The sequence below is a fragment of the Mustelus asterias genome, chromosome 3 (assembly GCF_964213995.1).
Source record: "Mustelus asterias chromosome 3, sMusAst1.hap1.1, whole genome shotgun sequence".
NCBI lineage: Eukaryota > Metazoa > Chordata > Chondrichthyes > Carcharhiniformes > Triakidae > Mustelus > Mustelus asterias.
The window spans coordinates 8,080,197-8,104,816 of record NC_135803.1 but is presented as its reverse complement, the minus strand read 5'-3'; the positions used below and the strand labels follow the sequence as shown (position 1 = coordinate 8,104,816).

Below are 24,620 nucleotides of genomic sequence, written 5' to 3'. Positions count from 1 at the left end.
AGTGTTTATGGCTCCACGTCCCAGCATCCAGCCAATACAATTAGAATGTAGAAAACGGGAACAAAACAGTTGGATGCTCATCATTAACTGATTTTTACTGATTGAAGCATTCAGGGTGATGGTTTGTGTGATCAGTCAGTAAATGATTGCACGACAATTCCAAGGCTTTGCTAAGATGCTCATTGGCATAAAAGGTCTCAGTGGTGTTAGTGATTGGTTCTGAACTTACTCAGTGCAGATATAACTACACGACAGGAAACATTACAAATAACCCATCACATATCAACCCTGTATCCTAGTGTTATACAGTGACAGACCCGTCCCCACCAGTACTGTACCCCAGTGCTATACAGTGACAGACAAATCCCCACCAGTGCTGTACCCCAGTGTTATACAGTGACAGATCTGTCCCCACCAGTACTGTACCCCAGTGTTATAGTGACAGACCCGTCCCCACCAGTACTGTACCCCAGTATTATACAGTGAGACCCATCCCACCAGTAATGTGCCCCAGTGTTATACAGTGACAGACCCATCCCCACCAGTACTGTACCCCAGTGTTATACAGTGACAGACCCATCCCCACCAGTACTGTACCCCAGTGCTATAGAGTGACAGACCCGTCCCCACCAATACTGTACCCCAGTGTTATACAGAGACAGATCTGTCCCCACCAGTACTGTACCCCAGTGTTATACAGTGACAGACCCGTCCCCACCAGTACAATACCCCAGTGCTATAGTGACAGACCCATCCCCACCAGTACTGTACCCCAGAGTTGTACAGTGACAGACCCGTCCCCACCAGTACTGTACCCCAGTGTTATACAGTGACAGACCTGTCCCCACCAGTACTGTATCCCAGTGTTATACAGTGACAGACCTGTCCCCACCAGTACTGTACCCCAGTGTTGTACAGTGACAGACCCGTCCCCACCAGTACTGTACCCCAGTGTTATACAGTGATAGACCTGTCCCCACCAGTACTGTATCCCAGTGTTATACACTGACAGACCTGTCCCCACCAATACTGTACCCCAGTGTTATACAGTGACAGATCTGTCCCCACCAGTACTGTACCCCAGTGTTGTACAGTGACAGACCCGTCCCCACCAGTACTGTACCCCAGTGTTATAGTGACAGACCTGTCCCCACCAGTACTGTATCCCAGTGTTATACAGTGACAGACCTGTCCCCACCAGTACTGTACCCCAGTGTTGTACAGTGACAGACCCGTCCCCACCAGTACTGTCCCCCAGTGTTATACAGTGACAGACCTGTCCCCACCAGTACTGTATCCCAGTGTTATACACTGACAGACCTGTCCCCACCAGTACTGTACACCAGTGTTATACACTGACAGACCTGTCCCCACCAGTACTGTACCCCAGTGTTATACAGTGACAGACCTGTCCCCACCAGCTCTCCCACTAACAATGATGGGAAACTGGGAAAAAGATCTGGAAATATCCCTCGAGCACTTCAAGCTACTTTTCTGACCCAATTTAACTGTCGGGCATTGCGTGCTGGTTTTGACTGAGCGAGGAGAGAAGGTACCAGTCTCCCGAATATTGATGTGCGCCCCAGTCCGCCAAGGTTGGAGTGATTTGTTTTTGCAAAGGATGGTAAGCTTTTATATGACCTCTACAGGAGAGCGAGAGAACAGGTGGAAAGGGAAGTTAGAGTGTCCGTGATGAAGGGCAGATTTGGAAATCCTGTCAAGTGAATGTTGGGAAACGGGTTTGTGACCGCTCTTGGAAATGACTGATAGGGGAAATGAGCAAATGCTGATCGGGGTTTAAAAATCCTTGTTATTAATGCTCAAAATATTTATCACAAATTGCATTTGTTAAATTTTAACTGTCCTGAGACCTGCTTTTGCAGGAGTGACCGGCTGATGGGAACTCCCTCAGTTATCTGATGCTGTGTGTGCTAGGCCATCTGATTGTTGCTTTAGAAGGATCGAATTGATCAACGCGGAGGAGGGGCGTTGCTTTATGTTAGAAGCAATTTGATCTCATTATCTTGTTTACGGATGAATGACGTTGGATTTGAAGAGTCAGTTGGGCCACTGTTACTCTTTTATAACAGTTTCCTGATGGCCTAATTCGACACAAGAAAGTCATATCACATGGCAGAGCTGATTTGGTGTTGTGGATGATTTGGGCGGCACGGTAGCACAGTGGTTAGCACTGCTGCTTCACAGCTCCAGGGTCCCGGGTTCGATTCCCGGCTCGGGTCACTGTCTGTGTGGAGTTTGCACATTCTCCTTGTGTCTGCGTGGGTTTCCTCCGGGTGCTCCGGTTTCCTCCCACAGTCCAAAGATGTGCGGGTTAGGTTGATTGGCCAGGTTAAAAAATTGCCCCTTAGAGTCCTGGGATGTGTAGGTTAGAGGGATTAGCGGGTAAAATATGTGGGGGTAGGGCCTGGGTGGGATTGTGGTCGGTGCAGACTCGATGGGCCGAATGGCCTCCTTCTGCACTGTAGGGATTCTATGATTCTATGATGATCAAGAAACAGAGTTTCCAATCGTTGCGGGTGACTTCAATCTACCAGCTAGTGACTGGGAGATCTTATGATGATCTGACGGATGCCGTTCTTGATGTGGATTTACACAGCATGTCAATTAAGCGACTCGGGGAGATGCTGTATTAGATCTGGTTTTCGTTTCTGACCTGGCTGGTGTTGTTTCCATTGCAATCCTTGAACCGCTTGGAGACTCAGATCACAACATCATATCGATCAACCTTAACTCGGAGTTAAGGCACAAAAGTGCCAAATTTTCAAAACTTGACCATGTGAATGGTGATTGAGATTATTTTTAAGGACCTTTGCAAGACAAAGATTGGACTGTAGTGCTCTCGTGTAATCCATCGCTGATGTCTGGACACAATGACTCCTGATACACCTATGACTGTGCGGCCAAATTCCCCTCCAATTCAATTTTCAAGTTTGCTGACGACACTACCATCTCGGGTCGGATCTCAAACAATGACGAGACCGAGCACAGGAATGAGATAGAGAATCTGGTGAACTGGTGCAGCAACAATAATCTCTCCTTCAATGTCAACAAAATGAAGGAGATTGTCATCGACTTCAGGAAGCGTAAAGGAGAGCATGCCCCTGTCTACATCAACGGGGACAAAGTAGAAAGGGTCGAGGACTTCAGGTTTTTAGGTGTCCAGATCACCAACAACTTGTCCTGGTCCCCCATGCCGACACTATAGTTAAGAAAGCCCCACCAACGCCTCTACTTTCTCAGAAGACTAAGGAAATTTGGCATGTCCGCTACGACTCTCACCAACTTTTACAGATGCACCAGAGAAAGCATTCTTTCTGGTTGTATCACAGCTTGGTATGGCTCCTGCTCTGCCCAAGACCGCAAGGAACTATAGAAGGTCGTAAACGAAGCCCAGTCCATCACGTAAACCAGCCTCCCATCCATTGACTCTGTCTATACTTCCCTCTGCCTCGGCAAAGCAGCCAGCATAATTAAGGACCCCACGCACCCTGGACATTCTCTCTTCTACCTTCTTCCATCGGGAAAAAGATACAAAAGTCTGAGGTCACGTACCAACCGACTCAAGAACAGCTTCTTCCCTGCTGCTGTCAGACTATGAATGGACGTACCTCACATTAAGTTGATCTTTCTCTACACCCTAGCTATGACTGTAACACTACATTCTGCACTCGTTTCCTTCTCTATGAACGGTATGCTTTGTCTGTATAGCATGCAAGAATCAATACTTTTCGCTGTCTGTTAATACATGTGACAATAATAAATCAAATCAAATCAAAATCAGCAAATCGCAAGGCTCTAGGAGAAAGTGTTCCAATGAAAAAAATAGCGTCACTAATTAAAACCACTCTGAGAAACAGAGCAAGTACAAGAAGCAAAGAGATAACAGTGGTTAGCTGAGTTGACAGAGTGCACAGAAGAAAATCCTATTAATCATAATATTTCGGCTAATAATCTCAAATCTGCAGTGCAACAAGCGGTGCTGAATTTTGAATGCACAGTTGCAGAAGATGGGGACAGTAAACCATTCTGGAACTATCTGAAGCCCAAATCGTAAGTTGAAAACCTTACTGGCCCACTATTTAATCCAGTAACTGGGAGAGTTACTGACAATCCCCAACAATGTGCTCAGACTTTCAAGGATTTTTATTCATCGGTCTGTACTGTTGAAGATTTAGATCAAGTCTTGGTTGCCTCTCATTGTACAGTTGACCAATTGGACACCATAAACATCACTCCGAATGATCTTCAACAAAGGCTATTCAGATGCAAGAATTCTGCTTCTCCTGGACTAGATCAGATAGCTTACTATTGAAGTGGGGAAAAATCATAAAGATGGGTACCTGACACATAAAATGGTTACCTGAGAAAGAGACATTAAGCAGGCACTGACAGCTACTTGAAATTAAAACATGCAGGACAGACAGTTATTTAAAGTTAAACATGCAGGAATCAGATACTGCAGGAAGCCAGTAAGGGCTTGAGGCACTTTAAAGATAAGGACAGAGCTAGGACAGTAAGGACTGATAAAGAGATTAGCCATAAATGGGAACGGGAATACATAAATGCAGGAAAACCAATTACTGTGTGTATAGACTGAAACTAAGTCATTGATAGTCACTGGAGGAGGAAATGTATCCATTCTATGAAACGACGGAATCTTGTGTTGCAGAGACCACCTGGACCTTTTGGAGGAGTGTGGTCTTATTGGGGACAACCAGTTTGGCTTCATCCCAAGGGGTTGGTGTGCCTCACAGTTAACTGAATTTTTGGAATATGCAACTGCTATAGTTGACAGGCCAATGGTGTGGGTGTAGTTTACGTGGATTTTTCAAAAGCCTATAATTCAGTACCACATGTGGGGAGGTTGAAAAAGTTATTGGCAAGGGGCATTAAGGGCAAACTTTACCAGTGGATGAAATGATTTTTGTTGGACCGTGTGGAAGTGGTCACTGTTAGTGGGCAATTATCAAATCCATTTGATTTCTGGAGTCCCTCAAGGAATGCCTTCGGGCCCATTTTATTTGTGGCTTATATAAACAACACAGATGGGCAGATTCAGCGTAGTACGGTTTTGAAATATGCGGATGACATTAAAACTTGTTTGGAAATTTAGAAAAATAATCCATGGCTCTCAAACACACTTCCCCAGAGTGAACTCTCTACTCTGGCGCAGTCATCCTTGGAGTGGCAATTTATCTTTAATGTGGCTAAGTATTCAGTTTTCCATTTCGGCTACAGTAATCCTAATTCACTGGACCACATCGATGGCCAGAATTCAGCACATTCAGCTATTGAAAAGGGTTGGCGTGTGACTGTTTGTTACAAGTAACCTGAAGTTTATGAATCATGCGGCTCAGGCAGTACAGCGGGCAGAGCATGTTTTACCAGCGCTGAATGTATCCTTTTTGTGTTGGGATGCCAGCATTTATATTAAACTCTATAAGCAGCTGGAACGGCCACATCTGGAGTATGCATCCACAGTTCCAGAGAGATATACAGCTTATTGAGAGAGTGCAAGGACCTGTTAGCAGGAAAAGGGCAGGCATGAGGGGAATACCTTATGAGGAGCGTTTAAGAATTCTGGGATTACAATCTTTAAAGAAAAGATTGATTTTTGATTCAGTTAAAGTTTATAAATTGCTGCATGTCCTTACCACCTCTGAGCTGGAAAAGTTCTTGACTCACAATTAACAGTATTTTGCGTAGTCATCAGTATAAACAACAGAAAATTGGTTCATGTCTATTTTTTTTCCACACATAACTGATATTTGGAATGCTTTGCCTGATTTGGTTGTGAATGTTGAAGATGTCGTGACTTTTCGAAGACTTGTCAGAAACAGTGTGATTTCCATGTATGTATTGTGTAATGTTGATGCTGTTTCTAATACTGTGCCTATGCTTTGCACTGTACAGCAATAAAGATAATTAAACAAATCCTACATGGCTGCAAGAACAGATTTCTCACTATTGTGCTGGATGTGGTTTCACAGTTCAAATGGACACATTATGAAAATTGTACCCCACCCCCACTCAGTACACATTATTTAAATCACTGTGAATGGAAGCAGCAATGTCTGGAAGCTGCCACTTTCCACTGAGCACATTTAGTCATGTATGTAAAGAAGCACTCCAGTCTGCTACATCTGTCCATCTGCCTGTCTATTGTTCACACACACAGGCAGCGTGACAGCTCACAGAACAGCCAGCTCCTTGGGTGCTTAATGCGCACATCAAGAGAATCTCGATCGGTACCTTTGGGTAACATCTGAAAACTCTACACTCTTCTACATCTAACACTGATCGCTCGGGTATAGATAAAATGTTAAGTCGCAAGGCAGACGTTAAGACGTGGACCGGGAAGCAAGGGGAAGGAAGTGACAAATACAATGGACAAAATAAGAGCTCGTGAGGCAGACAGAGCGAGAGGAAGAGACGAGACTGGGCCACAGTTTGAAGGAGAAAACAGGGGGAGCAGGAGACTGGGAGTTTATGGAAAACACAGCACGAGTAATCAAACATGGGAAAAGAGACAGTGCAAGGCACAGAGACACAATGACAGACACACAGAGAGGAGCACAAGGGGATAAGTGACAAAGGCGATACGGTGGCACAGTGGTTAGCACTGCTGCCTCACAGCATCAGGGACCCGGGTTCGATTCCCAGCTTGGGTCACTGTCTGTGTGGAGTTTACACATTCTCCCGTGGATGTGTGGGTTTACTCCGGGTGCTCCCGTCTCCTCCCACAGTCCAAAAAACGTGCTGTTTTGGTGCCTTGGCCATGCTAAATTCTCCCTCAGTCTACCCGAACAGGCACCAGCGTGTGACGACTCAGGGATTTTCATAGTAACTTCATTGCAATGTTAATGCAAGCCTACTTGTGACACTAATAAACAAACTTTAACTTAAAAACTTAAGATCAGGTAAAGACACATGGAAGTGAATGTTTGTGAAGTAAAACAAAACAAATGGTCAAAGTTAGAAATGTATCCTGAGGTATTATCACTAGATTTCCGCAGTGTAATAGTGGGTGGGCTATATATATATATATTAGTAAGATTCCCATGGGAATAACAACACAAATAAATACTGCCCACTGTCCTATCCTATCCCCTCTCCAGGGTGTTCCCTGTAGTCTTTCCCGCACTCCACCCTCTCTTCGGTGCCTGAGTTAATTACACTGCGGTTCAGGGTGAGAGAGAGTGTTAGCTGGAAACATTGTGACAGACAGTAATGTGCTACTAAATACATCTCCGACCACAAGGCAAATCACCCTTGTGGTTAGCCAAGTCCATAGAGCTGAAGAACATTCAGGTCAGGCGTGGCTCAGTGATTAGCACCCTCACATAGGAGTTAGAAGGTTGTGGGTGCAAACCCCACAGACTGTCTGTGTGGAGTTTGCACGTTCTCCTGTGTCTGTGTTTCCTCCGGGTGCTCCAGTTTCCTCCCACAGTCCAAAGATGTGCAGGTTAGGTGCACTGGCCGTGCTAAATTTTCCCTCAGTGTACCCGAACAGGCGCCGGAGTTCTGGACTGCCACGTTTGGGATGAGACTTTAAACCAGAGAGCAATCTGCCCTCTTGCAGGTCGATGTGAATGATCCCATGGCACCATTTGTAATATCATGTAATGTTTACTTATTAGTCACAAATAGGTTTACATTAACACTGCAATGAAGCTACTGTGAAGATCTCCTAGTCGCCACACTCCGGCGCCTGTTCGGGGACACGGAGGGAAAATTTAGCACGGCCAGTGCACCTAACCTGCACATCTTTGGACTGTGGGAGGAAACCGGAGCACCCGGAGGAAACACAGACACAGGAGATCGTGCAAACTCCACACAGACAGCAACCTGGGAATTGAACCCGGGTCCCTGGGGCTGTGAGGCAGCAGTGCTAACCACTATGCCGCCCCTGGAAGGAGAACAGGGGTGCTCTTCCTGGTGTTCTGAGCTAACTTTTCTTTCTCAATAAACAATACTAAACATAATTTATTTGGTCTTTATCACACTGTTGTCTGTGGGATCTTGTTGTGTGCAATTTAACTGCTGAGTTTCCTGCATTACAAACTGATGTCATGGAAAACGCCAGACGCCAAACAAATCCTAGTCCTTCGAGGATGGGGTTACAGCTGCAATGATGGTAAACCTGTCTCCAATATTCCAGTACACCTGATGGGTGAGGGAGTTCTGTTGCCAGCTTCCATCCTCAACAAACCTCACAGGGTCATAGAGTTTTACAGCACAGAAAGAGGCCCTTCAGTTCATCATGTGTGTCCTGGCCATCAAGCACCTATCTATTTGAGTCCCATTTTCCAGCACTCGGCCCATAGCCTTGTAGGCGAGAGGCTAGAATTCTCCGGCCATTCACACCCACTACCGCTGCCGGCACAAACGGGGAATTTGGCTCTCTGCTAAATCTCCATTCACAGCAGTGATACCGGAGAGTCCCAGCCGCCGGCGAGGCTGGAGAGTCCCAGCCGCCGGCGAGGCTGGAGAGTCCCAGCCGCCGGCGAGGCTGGAGAGTCCCAGCCGCCGGCGAGGCTGGAGAGTCCCAGCCGCCGGCGAGGCTGGAGAGTCCCAGCCGCCGGCGAGGCTGGAGAGTCCCAGCCGCCGGCGAGGCTGGAGAGTCCCAGCCGCCGGCGAGGCTGGAGAGTCCCAGCCGCCGGCGAGGCTGGAGAGTCCCAGCCGCCGGCGAGGCTGGAGAGTCCCAGCCGCCGGCGAGGCTGGAGAGTCCCAGCCGCCGGCATTTCAAGTGCTCACCTGAATGCTTAAATGTTGTGAGGGTTCCTGCCTCTCCCACCCTTTCAGGCAGCGAGTTCCAGATTCCCACCACCCTCTGGGTAAAAAATCTTTTCCTCAAATCCCCTCTAAATCTCCGTCCCCTGGTTATTGACTCCTTTAATAAGGGGAAAGTTTCTTCCTATCGGTGTCCCTCAATTTTGTTCACCTCGATCAGGTCACTCCTCCGTCAGCCTTCCCTGCTCTGAGGAAAACAACCCCAGCCTAACCAGCCTCTCTTCATAGCTGAAACGTTCCATCCTCCTCTGCACCCTCTCCAGTGTAATCACATCCTTCTTGGAGTGTGGCGACCAGACTGCGCACAGTACTCCAACTATGACCTAACCAGTATTTATACAGCTCCAACATATCCCCTTGCTCTTACATTCTATTATTCAGCTCATAAAGGCAACTATCCCATATGCCTTCATAACCACCTATTCTGCTGTCTTCAGGGAACTTTCGACATGCACGCTAAGGTCCCTCTAGTCCTCTGCACTTCCTAGCACTTTACTGTGTATTCCCTTGCCTCACACCTCACACTTTTCGGGATGAAATTCCATTTGCCGCTGCTCTGCCCATCGGACCAGCCCGTCTATATCACCCTGTAGTCTAAGGTTTTCCTCCTCACTATTTACCACATCACCAGTTTCCATGTCATCTGCAAACTTACTGATCATACCTCCCACATTCACATCCAGATCATTAATGTACACTGCAATCAGCAAGGGGACCCTGCACCGACCCCTGAGGTACACCACTGGACACGGGTTTCCAGTCATAAAAACAAACTTTGACCATCAGCCTCTGCCTCCTGCCACTGAGCCAATTTTGGATCCAATTTGCGATTTACCCTGGATCCCATCCATCTTGATCAGTCTCCCATGTGGGACCTTGCCGAAAGCCTTACTGAAGTCCATGTAGGCTACATCAACATGATCTACATGGGCGGCATGGTGGCACAGTGATTAGAGCTACTACCTCACAGCACCAGGGACCCGGGTTCAATTCTCGCCTTAGGTGATTGTGTGGAGTTTGCACATTCTCCTCGTGTCTGCATGGGTTTCCTCCGGGTGCTCCGGTTTCCTTTCATAGTCTAAAGACGTGCAGGTTAGGTGGATTAGCCATGCTAAATTGCCCCACAGTGTCTCAAGATGTGTAAATTAGGGGGATTAGCGGAGTAAATATGTGGGGTGACGAGAGTGGGGCCTGGGTAAGATGCTCTGTCAGAGAGTCGTGCAGACTCGATGGGCCGATCGTCCTCCTTTTGCACAGGAGGGATTCTATGATTCTTCCATGAACTTCACTGTCTTCATTTACACTCCAGTCACCTCCTCAAAAAATTCAATCAAATTTGTTAGACATGATCGCCTCCTGACAAAGTCATGCTGACTGTCCTTAATTAATCTTTGCCTCTCCAAATGGATATGAATGCTGTCCATCAGAACATTTTTCCAATAGTTTCCCTATCACTGATGTTAGGTTCACTCACCTGGTTCATCCCCAATTCCCTTCTTGGCTAATGGCATTAGCTGTCCTCCTGCCCTCTGGCACCTCTCCTGTGGTCAGAGCCTCTGCAATCTCCTCCCTTGCCTCATGCAGCAACCTGGGATACATCTTGTCTGGGCCTGGTGATTTATCCATTTTTAAGCCCACGGAAACTGTTAACACCTCCTCCCTCTCAATGCTAATCTGCTCAATTATATCACAATTCCCCCTCCCTGATTTCTGTACCTACAACACCCTTCTCCATTGTGAACACAGATACAAAATGCTCATTTAATACCTTACCTACGTCTTTCAGTTCCACACACCCACTGCCACTTCGAATCACAGAATCAAAGAATTCCCTACAGTGCAGAAGGCCATTCGGCCCATCAAGTCTGCATCGACCACAATCTCACCCAGGCCCTATCCCCATAACCCTATGCATTTACCCTACTAACCATCTGACACTAAGGTGCAATTTAGCACGGCCAGTCAACCTAACCTGCACATCATTGGACTGTGGGAGGAAACCAAAGCACCTGGAGGAAACCCACGCAGACACGGGGAGAACATGCAAACGCTATACAGTCAGTCACTTAAGGCTGGAATTGAACCCGTGTCCCTGACGCTGTGAGACAGCAGTGCTAACCACTGTGCCACCGTGGTTCCTCATGGGCCCTACTCTCTCTCTTCTCAATGCAGTAATTAACTCCTTTATCATATTGCAACACCACCTCCCCCACTCCCACCCCTCCTTCCAATTCTGGTCTCTTGAGCATCTTGATTTTAATCACATTGTCTCAGCTCTGAGCTCTGGATTTCCCCTCCTAAACTTCAACATCTCTCCCTTCTCCTTTAAGTTGCTCTTAAAACCAAATTTTTTAATCATGTTTTTGGTCATCTATCCTAATACCTCCTTATGTGGCTTGGCATCGATATTTGTTGGATTACATTCCCATGAAGTGCCTTGAGGCGTTTAACTGTGTCACAGATGCTGTGTAAGCAAGTTGCTGCAACAAGATTGAGTGGGAAAGACTCAACAGACCGACGAGTCTTTATTCAATCCATTATTTTAGTATTATATAGGAAATAACAGGATGGAATCATGAAATGATTAAAGCACAGGAGGTGGCCATTTGGCCCACTAAGATTGTGCTAGCTCTCTGCTGGAGTAATTCAGCTAGTTTCATACCCCATCTTTGCAAATTCTCTCACTTCGGATCCTTATCCAATAACCTTTTGAAAGCCTCAATTGAATCTGCCTCCACCACACACTCAGGCAGTGCATTCCACATCCGAACCACTCACTGCGAAAAAATAAACTTTTCCACATGCCGTTGTTGGTTCTTTTACCATTCACCTGTTTTGGTGACCTCTGGTTCTCAAACCTTCACAAGTGGGAACAGTTTCTCCCGACCGACTGTCTAGGTTTTGAACACCTCTATCGAATCTCCTCTCAAACCTCGAAAACAACACTAGCTTTTCCATTATTTCTACGCAACTCGAGTTCCTCATCAATGGAATCATTTTCATCACTTTTTTTCTGCGCCGTCTCCAAACCAAAGCCCTTCCTGAAGATGCCCAGAAAGGGAAGCTATGCCCCAGGAGAGGCTGGATCAGTGTTCTACAAACAGTCATCATAACTTTGTAGGAATCTGTTCCTGCCTCAAAACCACTTACTCCCAGTTTAAAATTGCATCAAGACGGTCTAGCAGGAATTTGGAGGAGTGGATTGAGGGTCAGGTGATCTAATCCTGCAAAAAGTATAATACAAATCATGTCAAGTACCCACGACAGGGGGAGAGAACTTGAAATTTCAGGTTGAAGAAGAAATGTTAACTCCGTTTCTCTCCCTGCACATGCTGTCTGATCTGCTGTGTATTTCAGCATTTCTGTTTGGATTTCAGATTTCCAGCCTCTGCATTGCTTTATTTCCATTAGAGGGTCAAAACTCTCAGTACAAACTCTCCGACAGTTTCACGGTTACTGATCGGGGTACTGAATGAAACAGTGACGACAATGGGAACTAGGAACCAATCTACAATATCTGTCGAGAGGCAAACAGAGTTAACTATTCCGAGTCCAATGCGAATCTTCCTCAGAAGAACAATAACATTGGACTCAAGATGTTAACTCGGTTTCCTCTCTCCATAGACGCAGTCAGACCTGCTGGGTTTACCCAGTATTTTCTGTTTTTATTTCAGATTTCCAGCATCTGCAGTGTTTGCTTCCCACGTTATCAGTCCTTCCTGTCCTGGGAGGGTGAGAGAGCAAGCCGCAGTGAGAAGGTGGACAGATCCCAGCCTGTCACTAACCTGATGTTAAAGTCAATTAGAGAAAAATTCAGGCATGATTCAGCCAGGGGAAAGGAACCAGCAAACAAACCACAAATAGAAAAGTGAGTGTTTCCTGTACACAGCTCAGGGTGAGCACTTTGTGGTGCTCCTATTAGTTTCTGAGTCTCGTGTCAGTCGTGGGCTTAATTTCAAAAGGTTATTGGAATTGTGGAGTTTTCCAGCAGAAAAACATTATTCTCCCCCTGGCCTAATCTCTCACTTTGCTCACTCCCCAGACTCTAATATCCCACCCAAACTAATCTCTTACTCACTCCCATCCCCTTTAATGTTCCACCCAGAGCAATTCATTGCCCGTGCTCACTCCCTATCCACCTTAATTACCCAACGCTTGCCTCTCCCCACTTTCCTGCTCACTCGCCTTAGATTTTAACATCCCTCCAAATCTACTCCCGAAAATCTGTTCACTCTCCGTACCCATTAACATTTCACTCAGCCTTATTCCTCGCCCTGCTCACTCTGTATTCTTTAATATTCCACACCACTAGAACAATTGTATCCCCTCCATGTTACACGTGCCTTTTAATATGCCACCGTGCCAATTACTCTCCTGCTCACTCCCCGTAAACATTGATATTCCAGCCAGTCTAATTCCACTCTCCCGCTCTCTGAGATTGAGAATAATTATAAGCAGCGTACGGTATACAATGTGCAGAAGAGCTGCACAGAGCATATCACACACATTGCCCAGCAGGGTTGAATACAGTGCATCATGCAGAGCCCAGGAGTACAACAGATATGGAATCATACATGGATCACGGCAGCACTGTGTTATACAGCCTCAGATACAAAGCTGTGATTCACGGTTCATTCTGATAGAAAATGAAACTCTGGTTCCTGTGGCCATCCTTAAATCACGTCTATTCCTCTGTCACCACAGTTCCACCACACTCAAGTCAGAGAGGTAAAGGTAAAATCATCATCGTCCCACTTGACCACAGGGCAAGTGATGGTGATTTAACTTGGAGATCACCACACCCTCAAGTGAGGAGCAAGGTTGAGAAGGCAGGGCCTTCATGAATAACTCCAGCTGGTACAGGAATTGAACTCTCACTGTTGGCATCGCTCTGCAACGCTGACCCATCGGCCAACCAACTGAACTAAACCGACCCCAGACTCAACACATAGAACATTTACTGTCAGTGACAAAGACCAACTCATTGAATTTCTACAGTGTAGAAGGAGGCCATGCGGCCCATCGAGCCCTATCCCTGTAACCCCAGATATTTACCCTACTAGTCCCCTTGACACAAAGGGGCAATTTAGCATGGCCAACCAACCTAACCCTCACATCTTTGGAGCGTGGGAGAAAACCGGAGCACCCGGAGGAAACCCACGCAGACATGGGGAGAACGTGCAGACTCCACACAGACAGTGACCCAAGGCCGGGATTGGACCTTGGTCCCTGGCACTGTGAGGCAGCAATGCTAACCACTGTGCTGTTTCAGAATATGCAACAAACACTGAGTCACCAATCAATCATTCAACCTCAGGGTGAAGTGACCATCAGTTCAATTAAACTCCTAAGTAACCAGGAATCATTAACAGCCCACATTAAAATGCTTCATCATTGCTCACAGATGTAATCACCAATAACAGGTATCATCAACAGTAAAAGGACCAATCACCAGTAAGAAAGGACTTGCATTTCTATAGTTACCAAAAAGCACTCTACTGCCAATGAAGTTTTCTAGAAGTTTTATTCTATCATGGAATATGGGCGTCACTGGCTGGGCCAGCTTTTGTTGCTCATTCCTAATTGTCTCGAACTGAGTGGCTTGCCACACCATTTCAGAGGGGCAGTGAAGAGTCAACTACACTGCTGTGAATCTGGAGTCACATGTCGGCCAGACCAGATAAAGATGGCAGATTTCCTTCCCTGAGGGGTGTTGGTTTTAATCTCTAACCTGAAAAACAGCACCTCCAATAGTGCAGCAATGGAGGTGGCATCTTGGATTAAGTGCTCAAATATTCAGAGTGGGGCTTGATTCCAGCACCTTCAGGTTCAGTGATGGGTGCGATCATTGTACGAAGACATGGCCACGAACCAGCAATGGCTGGTTCAAGGAATTCCTCTTCTTCCTTTTTGACACTTTTTGTCAGAGGAACAAAGGTGGTCATTGGGTGTAAAACGACTGTTTCTCTCTGAAATGCTGCGAGATGTGCCGAGGCCTTGGCGCCTGGTCATAAATCCAAGCATTTGAAGCCTCAAAGGTGTAGAGTCAGTCTGTAGCGTCACCTCCTTGCCTGACGCAGTTAACTTCAAGTGAATTCAAACCTCTGATGGTCAATCATGCCTGATGAATAGGCAGAAGGCCTTGTTGGCTGGAAGCCAATCGCCACAGGTCCATGTCAGCACTGTGAGAGCTCCTCAGGCCCTTGGCCCAACCAATCCTCCAATGATGAACTTCATCCCAGCATAAGGTCAGGAGTGGGGTGGTTCACTGCCCATTCTACAGCCCTCAGATCCATTCACAATCACTTCAGTAATGAGCAACCTATAACAGGCAGCTGGGCACTGACCACATCAAAAACGGGACGCCCAGCCATCTCCAAGGAGCCTTCAATAGCCCCACCATTACCAAGTACAGCCACTCTCAGTTTCAGCTCATGCAAAACACTGTTACCCGTATCCTAACTTACACTGTCCACTCATCACCCACTGTGCTCACTGACCAACACGGGCTTCCAGTCTGGCAATGCAATAAATTTAAAATTCTCATCCTCATTTCCCAAATCCCTCCATCCACCCCCCCCACCCCCCACCTCTGTGACCTTCTAATCCCTCCACGCACCACCCTCCCTACTAAGTAACCCTCCCTATCTCTATAACTTTGCTTGTGTTTAGCCTGCCAACTCTCCAAGATCTCTGTGCTCCTTCAATTCTGGCTTGTTTCCTATTTTCTCTCCACTACCATCACCGGTTGTGACTCCAGTTGTCTTAAACTCTGGAATTTTCTCCCTAAATTCTCCATCTCTCTTCCCTCCTTCAAGGTGTGATTTAAAACTGACCTCCCTCACCAGGTATTTGATCACCTTCCCTCTTCATGCAAATCCGTGTCAGGTTTTTGTCTGATTATGCTGAAGTGTCTCGGGACGTTTTGCAGTGTTGGTCGCACTATATAAATGCAAGTTGTTGATGTTTTCGGGGTGACCACTGATGATCACAATACTGTGGCTACAAGATTAGCGCAGAGGAAGAGCAGATTGTCTCCCGAATTCTCAAATCCTTTCACCATCTACATAACTCAATCCTGTACAGGTGCAGTTCCAGCAATCAAGAAATTCACAATCACCGCCACTAGTGCAGTCTGCACTCCAACAACCGGATTCAATATCCACAACCTTCATCATGGAGCTCCTTGACTACAGTACGTATGATCCAGCAACTTGGCAATGTGGGCGGCACGGTAGCACAGTGGTTAGCACTGCTGCTTCACAGCACCAGGGACCCGGGTTCGATTCCCGGCTTGGGTCACTGCCTGTGTGGAGTTTGCACATCCTCCCCATGTCTGCGTGGGTTTCCTCCGGGTGCTCCGGTTTCCTCCCACAGTCCAAAGATGTGCGGGTTAGGCTGATTGGCCATGCTAAATTGCCCCTTAGTGTCCTGGGATGCGTAGGTTAGAGGGTTTAGTGGGGTAAATGTGTGGGGTTATGGGGATAGCGGCTGGGTGGGATTGCTTGTCGGTGCAGACTCAATGGGCCGAATGGCCTCCTTCTGCACTGTAGGGATTCTATGATGATTCAATGATCTCACCAAGGTTACTTAATATAAACAAAGGATCATGGCTGATCTGACACTCAACTGCATTCATTCATTTTAACCCATATCCCTCGATACCCCTGCCTGACAAAAAGTGTCTCAAAGTCTTGACATTTTTAATTGTCCTGCCATTCACAGTCCTTTAGGGGAATTCTTCTATGTGAAAAAATGCTTTCTGCTTTCACCCTTCAATGTCCTAGCTCGAATTTGAAGATCATGCCATCTTACTTTGGGCTCCTCATAGAGGTTTACAGCGTGGGAACAGGCCCTTCAGCCCAACTTGTCCATGCCGCCCTTCTTTTAAACCCCTACACTAGTCCCAATTGCCCGCATTTGGCCCATATCCCTCTATACCCATCTTACCCATGGAACTGTCAAAATGCTTCTTAAAAGACAAAATTGTACCCGCCTCTACTACCACCTCTGGCAGCTCGTTCCAAACACTCAACATCCTCTGTGTGAAAAAATTGCCCCTCAGGACCCTTTTGTATCTCTCCCCTCTCAACTTAAACCTATGCCCTCTAGTTTTAGACTCCTCTACCTTTAAGAAAAAGTGTTGACTATCTATGCCCCTCATTATTTTATAGTCCTCTATAAGATCACCCCTAAGCCTCCTTACGCTCCAGGGCAAAAAGTCTCAGTCTATCCAGCCTCTCCTTATAACCCAAACCATCAAGTCCTGGTGGCCCCTCCTGCAAAGAAAATAGCTTCTGTCCGTCTATTGTGTCAAATCCCTTCAGCATCTTAAGCAGAAGAAGATCATGCCTCAACTATCCAGCTTCAAACAAGTATAACCTAACTTCAGGCAATGTCTGCTCACAATTTGATCCTTTGAAATTTGGTTCCGTTTTGGTGAACAAGCGCTGCACTCCTTCCAAAATCTAACACAGCCCAACCTCTGCCCTCAGTCTCTATCACTGAGAATATCAGGAAAATCAATGTTCTGGGAACGTCGTCACCTCCAGGTCTCACATAACCCAAACTCTGACATGTACTCACATTACTGTTCTCCTACCGTTATTGGAATTCAGTAGCTAACACCATTGTGGGAACACCATCACCACAAGGGCTACAGAGATTCAATCTATGTTGTGTGACACATGTTTGGCGCTCATGGGCGTGCTATACGGTAGCAGAGAGAATGTGTGGAGTTCATGTGTGTGCGGTTTGCGTCTGGTGTGCGTGCGGCATGCAGAGTGTGCGTGCATGCGGTTTGCGTTTGGTGTGCACGTGGCATGCAGAGTATGCGTGTGGCATGCAGATTGTGTACACATACAGTTTGCGTTTGGTGTGCATGCGGTGTAGAGTGTGTGCGCATGCAGTTTGTGTTAGGTGTGCGTGTGGCATGAAGAGTGTGTACACATGCGGTTTGCGTTTGGTGTGCATGCGTGTAGTTTGCTTGTCGGCTTTAGGGTGCCAACATATCCCAAACCACCCCAGAGTAATATGAATCAAGGGGAGTGACTTGGCCAAGTCGCCTCCACAATGCCTGTGGGTGGCAAGTGCTCTGTGGTGTGGATGCCAGGAACAAGGGTGGCACAGTTATTGCCCGTTACCAGCTGTACACAAGTGTTGATTCATCTCCTTCTACAACTGCACCAATGGTACTTATTAAGGGTTTGTTTGTGTGACTGATGAGCTTGCTTGGTCACTCGAGAATAAATTGAGAGTCAAGCACCTGGAATCAGGGGGAGGTCACAGTGGATCCGCAGGGCTGACACTCTGTTCAACCGAGTTGTTCTTTTTTTCCAATCCAACATCTTTTGCGTCATCTTATTTTGGTGCCAGCTGACAAATCAAAATCAGATTTCTCAAATTGAATTCCACAATTTGACACGCTGGGATATGAACTCCTGAACCAGAGTCGCAAGTCCAGTGAGGGCACAACATGCCAGCTCATGCTGTCACCAAGGCAGTATTAACACAGCTCACTTTCAAAGCCTTGCAGAGATTCCGGATCGGAGCAGAAAGGAGAAGCTGCATTTATATAGCACCTTTCAAGACAGCGGGACATTCCAAAGCATTTTACAGTCAATTGAAGTGTATTCACTGTTGTAATGTACGAGAGGTTCGGGGGCACTGCAGCCCCTGTTCAGTCAGAGTCTCTGCGATCTGTGTCCACTTTAGAAAGCGCACAGCGTGGAACGGTCAGGAATCCAGGGGTTAGCCCTCATCAGACCCAAGCTGTGGCCTGCAGTCCTCCATGTACACACACAGCTGCACATTAGAGCTACAAGGTTTTTGATTCAGCGCCAGATTCCAGAAGCTACCTGTCATACGGCTCCGGTCAACTCCGCACCACAAAATTTCCAGACAGCAATTCCCATCGGAACTCCCCACTTTCTGCTCGATTGGCCAAAACCATTCCTGCTGCACACACTCTACAGACAACATACTTTCATTGCAGGGACATTAGCATTGTTTCAACCAGAATACATTTTTTGTGATTTATCTGCTCATTCCCAGAATGTGGAAGATGCAAAGTCAACAGTCATTCTTTCTCATCACATCAGGAACTGGAGAAGCTTTACATGGCAGGCAACGCAGATTGCAGGACAGGTACAGCATGGGATTCGATGCAGAGTAAAGCTCCCTCTACACTGTCCCCCATCAAACACTCCCAGGACAGGTACAGCACGGGGTTAGATACAGAGTAAAGCTCTCTCTACACTGTCCCCATCAAACACTCCCAGGACAGGTACAGCACGGTGTTAGATACAGAGTAAAGCTCCCTCTACACTGTCCCCCATCAAACACTCCCAGGACAGGTACAGCACGGGGTTAGATACAGAGTAAAGCTTCCCTTTTAAAATTCTCTTATTTTCTAAACCTGCTGGCCTCATGGACTGAGATTTTTAGTTGAGTGGGCAAGTTCGTCATGTTGGCTCATTGGGGCCTTGATTGAGGTGGCACAGACACTCCTTCCAGACTGCAACACTGTGCAGACTCCAATCCCATCAGTGCGGTCTGGATTAGAAGGCAAGAGGCTGCCTTTCTTTGAGATCAATCTCAGTGTGGGGCTGGAGATCCTGATCTTCTGACCCAGAGATCATTACACGATCAAGCTGCTGCCACAAAGTGAAAACTCCCCAACCACATCAGCTCACTTGAATCCACCCAAACTATAACATGAGCTGAATTTCGGACACTGTGTTTCACAAGGGTATATCTGATACTCACTCTGATGATAATATTTCGAAGGTCGCTTTGCCTGGTAGTCAGGGAGTTCTGGTTTCAAACCCCACATCAGGATGTGAACTCATAACCTGGACATGTTCTGTACCGCACTCCCTGGCTGGGCTTCCCAATATTCACCCTCCCTAACCTGGAGGGCAGCTGAAGCATCTTCCAGGATATTGTTTACATTCATTTTGCAGGATAACGGTTTTTACTGGCTGGCCAGCTTTTAATGTCCATCCCTAATTGTCCGCGAGATGGTGATGGTGAGCTGCCGCCTTGACCCACTGCAGTCCATGTAGTGCAGATACTCCCATCGTGCTGTTAGGGATGGAGCTCTGAGATTACGATCGTAGTTCTAATTTCTCCAAAGGTTTTAACTTCCTGTGTTGCCTTTCTCACTACCCTCCTCTGCAAATTTGAGCTTATTTGTACCTCTGTTGCCTGCATCATATTTTCCACCAAGTTCCATTCACTCACCCCCTCTGTGCCTGTGGGATTACACTGGTTCAAAATCCAGCAATGACCCAATTTTAATATTCTCTTTCTTCTGTTCAGAGCATGGCCTTGCTCCATCCTCTCTCTCCAACATCCGCCAGCGCTCCCAAGATCTTTTAACTTCACATCTCTGACCCATTGCCATCCTCGATTTTAACCATTCAAGTCGGTGGTTTGGCATCAGTTGCCAAGGCACCAAATGCCTGGAATTCTTTCCAAACACTTCTCCACCTCTCTCTCTTCAAGATGATCCTTAAAGCCAACATTTTTGACCAGGCTTTTGGTCACCGAGGCTAATATCTCTTTTTTTGGCTCAGTGTTACATGTTGTCAGATGCTCCTGTGAAGCACCCCAAAATGTTTTACTACAGTAAGGGTGCTATATAACTACAAGTTGAAGAATTCTCTCAAATCACTACCACCGCATGACAAATTAGTATTATACTATCACAGACCCGTCTCCAGCAGTACTGTACCCCACTGTTATACAGTGAAAGACCCGTCCCCACCAGTACTGTACCCCACTGTTATAGTGAAAGACCCGTCCCCACCAGTACTGTACCCCACTGTTATAGAGCGACAGACCCGTTCCCACCAGTACTGTACCCCACTGTTATACAGCGACAGACCCGTCCCCACCAGTACTGTATCCCAGTGTTATACAGTGACAGACCTGTCCCCACCAGTACTGTACCCCAGTGTTAATACAGTGACAGACCCGTCCCCACCAGTACTGTACCCCAGTGTTATACAGTGACAGACCCATCCTCACCAGTACTGTACCCCAGTGTTATACAGTGACAGACCCATCCCCACCAGTACTGTACCCCAGTGTTATACAGTGACAGACCCGTCTCCACCAGTACTGTACCCCAGTGTTATACAGTGACAGACCCATCCTCACCAGTACTGTACCCCAGTGTTATACAGTGACAGACCCATCCTCACCAGTACTGTACCCCAGTGTTATACAGTGACAGACCCATCCCCACCAGTATTGTATCCCAGTGTTATACAGTGACAGACCCATCCTCACCAGTACTGTACCCCAGTGTTATACAGTGACAGACCCATCCCCACCAGTATTGTATCCCAGTGTTATACAGTGACAGACCCGTCCCCACCAGTATTGTATCCCAGTGTTATACAGTGACAGACCCGTCCCCACCAGTATTGTATCCCAGTGTTATACAGTGACCGACATTTTTACAATTGCATTATTGGCGCAGTGAAGCATCTAGAGTACAAACAATCGGAATAAAACATTTGAACATTGGCTACGCTGAGTGGGAACAAAATGTAACTTCAAGCACTCATGGACACCTGGGTCTGAGTTATAACCTGGGTCTGAGTTATAACCGCACTTACACAGAGAATCAGGGGCTATAAACACAAACTGATTGATTCTGGAAACAGGAAGTGTTGTAGTTGGGCAGCGGCTGTATCAGTGCTGGAAACAGGTTCATGGCCGCAGTCCCCTTGACATGACAGCCTCTTGTTGGACTATTCAATTGCTCTGTCCCTATCTTCGGGCCTGCCTGCCTGCTGGAAGAGGCTGTATCATTCTATATTTAAGCTACAGTGCAAGTTGTTTTTCTCCCAGATTAGCTGCTGCCTAGCCTCAGCCCTGCCCCAACTCTGGAACCACTCCAAGCCCTACAACCATCAGAGATCGCTGCACTCCTCCAATTCTGTGTCCTCAACTCCCATCACTACAGCATTGTGTCCTCAACTGCCTGGACCCTGTGAGCACTGCAATCTCCTCCCTAAACCTCCCCACCTCTCCACACTACATTAACAGCAATCCCCTCCCCAAAACCATTTCCTTCTGTGGCTTGGTGTCGATGTTTCTTGGATAATGCTGCTGTTTTATTCTGGTGAAAGATGTTGTATAAAATGCAAGTTGCTGCATTTCCTCAGCCTGAATGTTTCAGCTGCAGCTTTCAGCTGATTGCAGGGTGACAAATGTCAACATCTGAACCCTCCCTGGAGCCCTGCTCCAAACTCCTGCTCCCTAATCCTGGGAAACAGCCCCCCCCACTCTGCCCATGCTGTGGCCGCAGAGTGGACCCCTCTCTCCCTGGACTGGGGACTGGAGGGGACACACACTCTCCCTGGGCTTTGGGGGTGGGGGTGGGTGGGGGGGGAAGAGGGACACTCTCTCCCTGGGTTTCTGGGTGGGGGGGGGGGGGACACAGTCCCTCCCCGGGTTGGGGGAGTGGCGGAACGACACTCCCTCTCGGGTTTGGGGGGGGAGGGGGGAACACTCCCTCCCCGGTTTGGGGGGGGGGGGGGGGGGGAGAGGGGGAAAACACACACTCTCCCCGGGTTTTGGGGGAGGGGGAAACACACTCTCTCCCCGGGTTTTGGGGGGGGGGGAGAGACACTCTCTCCCCGGGTTTGGGGGGGGGAACACACTCTCTCCCCGGTTAGGGGGGGGGGAAACACACTCTCTCCCCGGGTTTGGGGGGGGAACACACTCTCTCCCCGGTTAGGGGGGGGGGGAAACACACTCTCTCCCCGGGTTTGGGGGGGGGGAAACACACTCTCTCCCCGGGTTTCGGGGGGGGGGGGGGAACACACTCTCTCCCCGGGTTTGGGGGGGGGGGGGAACACTCTCTCCCCGGGTTTGGGGGGCGGGGGGAACACTCTCCCTCTGCGGGTTTGGGGGGGGGGGGGGGACACTCTCTCCCTGGGTTTGGGGGGGGGGGCGTGGCGGAACACAGTCCCTCCCCAGGTTGGGTGGGAACACAATCTCTCCCTGGTTTTGGGGGGGGTGATCACACTTTCTCCCCAGGTTGAGGGGTGGGTGGGTGGAACGACACTCCCTCCCCGGATTTGGGGGGGGGGGGGGGAGGAGAGGAACACACTTTCTCCCTGGGTTTGGGGGGGGCTTGGGTGGGAACACAATCTCTCCCTGCTTGGGGGGGGGGGAAGAAACACACTCTCTCCCCAGGTTGGGGGGGGGGGGGGGGGGGAAACACGCTCTCTCTCCCCGGGTGGGGGGTTTGGGCCGGGGGGGGGGGGGGGGGGTTTGGGCCGGGGGGGGGGGGGGGGGGGGGTTTGGGCCGGGGGGGGGGGGGGGGGTTTGGGCCGGGGGGGGGGGGGGGGGGTCTATAATTTTCTCTCATTAAAAATAAATTAAACTTTAAGGAAAACAAAGAGGCTTGATCCCGATCCCGATCCCGATCCCGATCCCGGGGGGGGGGGGGGGGGGGGGCAGTGCGGGCCCGGCCCGGGACTCCCGGCGGATTTGGGGCGAGGGAAGCGGGCTCCAGGTCCCGGAGCGGGAGGCCCGGCCCCCGGGAGAACCCTCAGCCTCCCTCCCTCCCCGGAGCCAGAGCCGGCTCCCGGCCCCCACAACAAACACAGCCGCTGCCCGGCTCACCGAGCGGCCTGAGGGGCCCCCCGCACCGCCGGCACCCACAGCGGAGCCCGGGCCCCCTCTCCCTCTCCCCCGGTCCCTCTCCCCCGGTCCCTCTCCCGGTCCCTCTCCCCGGTCCCTCTCCCCGGTCCCCCTCTCTCCCTCTCCCCCGGTCCCTCTCCCCCGGTCCCTCTCCCCGGTCCCCCTCTCCCCCGGTCCCCCTCTCTCCCTCTCCCCCGGTCCCTCTCCCCCGGCCCCCTCTCCCCCGGCCCCGGTCCCGCTCCCGGTCCCTGTCCCCGGTCCCGGCCTCACCCGAAGTCCTGGTCCATGGATTTGAAGAAGAATTTGTAGTTGGGTTTGTTGAGAACCAGTTTGAAGTCGGCCAGAGTCACCGTGTCCGCCGCCAGCGGCAGCTTCACCAGGTACGGGGTCTCCTGCTCATCGATGTGGTAAATGATCTTCGTCTCGCCCATGGCCGCTCCGGGAGCCGCCGGCCCGGGACACCCGCCCCCGGGGCTCCGACAGGCCCGCTCCGCTCCGCACCGCCCGGGCCCTTCGATGCTGCAGCCGCCTCGATGCCTCCTTCCCCGGGCAGAAACTTTGGATCCTTCCCGCTGATTGCCGCCCTCTCCCCGGCCGAGACTCGCTCTCCTCTCCTCTCCCTCCCGGCCCCGGTGCCACAGGCCGGCTCGGAGCACGGGAGGCTGAGCTTGGCTCCGATCCGATCCGCCCCGCACTGAGAGCGGCCGCACGGCCCCAATCAGACGGGGAGGGGAGCGGCCGCCCCGTCACAGCGGCGGTGCCATCAATCCCCGCACCGCCCAGCCCAGGGCGGCAGCCTGACAGCTGGCACCCACCCCCCCCCCCCCCCCTGCCTGTGCCAGGGGAAAGGCAGAGAGCCCCCCGGGGGTGGGGGCTCAGCTTCTGCCGGATGGGTGTGGGGACAGGGGGCGGGGGTGAGGGTGTAAGGCGGCGAGGGTGTGGGGGGGTGAGGGGGCGAGGGTGTGGGGGGGTGAGGGGGCGAGGGTGTGGGGGGGTGAGGGTGGGGAGGGGGTGAGGGGGCGAGGGTGGGGAGGGGGCGAGGGTAGGGAGGGGGTGGGGGGTGGGGGCGAGGGTAGGGAGGGGGTGGGGGTGGGTGGGGCGAGGGTAGGGAGGGGGTGGGGGTGGGGGCGAGGGGTAGG

General features: G+C 49.5%; 1 protein-coding gene across 2 annotated transcripts in view; it reads right to left on the bottom strand.

The window, feature by feature from the left end:
* dvl3b (dishevelled segment polarity protein 3b) overlaps positions 1-24,298 on the bottom strand; it is a 121,342-nt gene extending 97,044 nt beyond the window's left edge. Inside the window, exon 1 of one of the 2 annotated variants that reach the window (XM_078204544.1) lies at positions 23,752-24,298. In XM_078204544.1, coding sequence (XP_078060670.1) covers positions 23,752-23,912 — 161 coding nt within the window. In that variant the 5' untranslated portion in view covers positions 23,913-24,298. The remainder of the gene's footprint in view (positions 1-23,751) is intronic. The other variant, XM_078204539.1, reaches the window with a different exon arrangement.
* Positions 24,299-24,620: the final 322 nt, after the last annotated feature.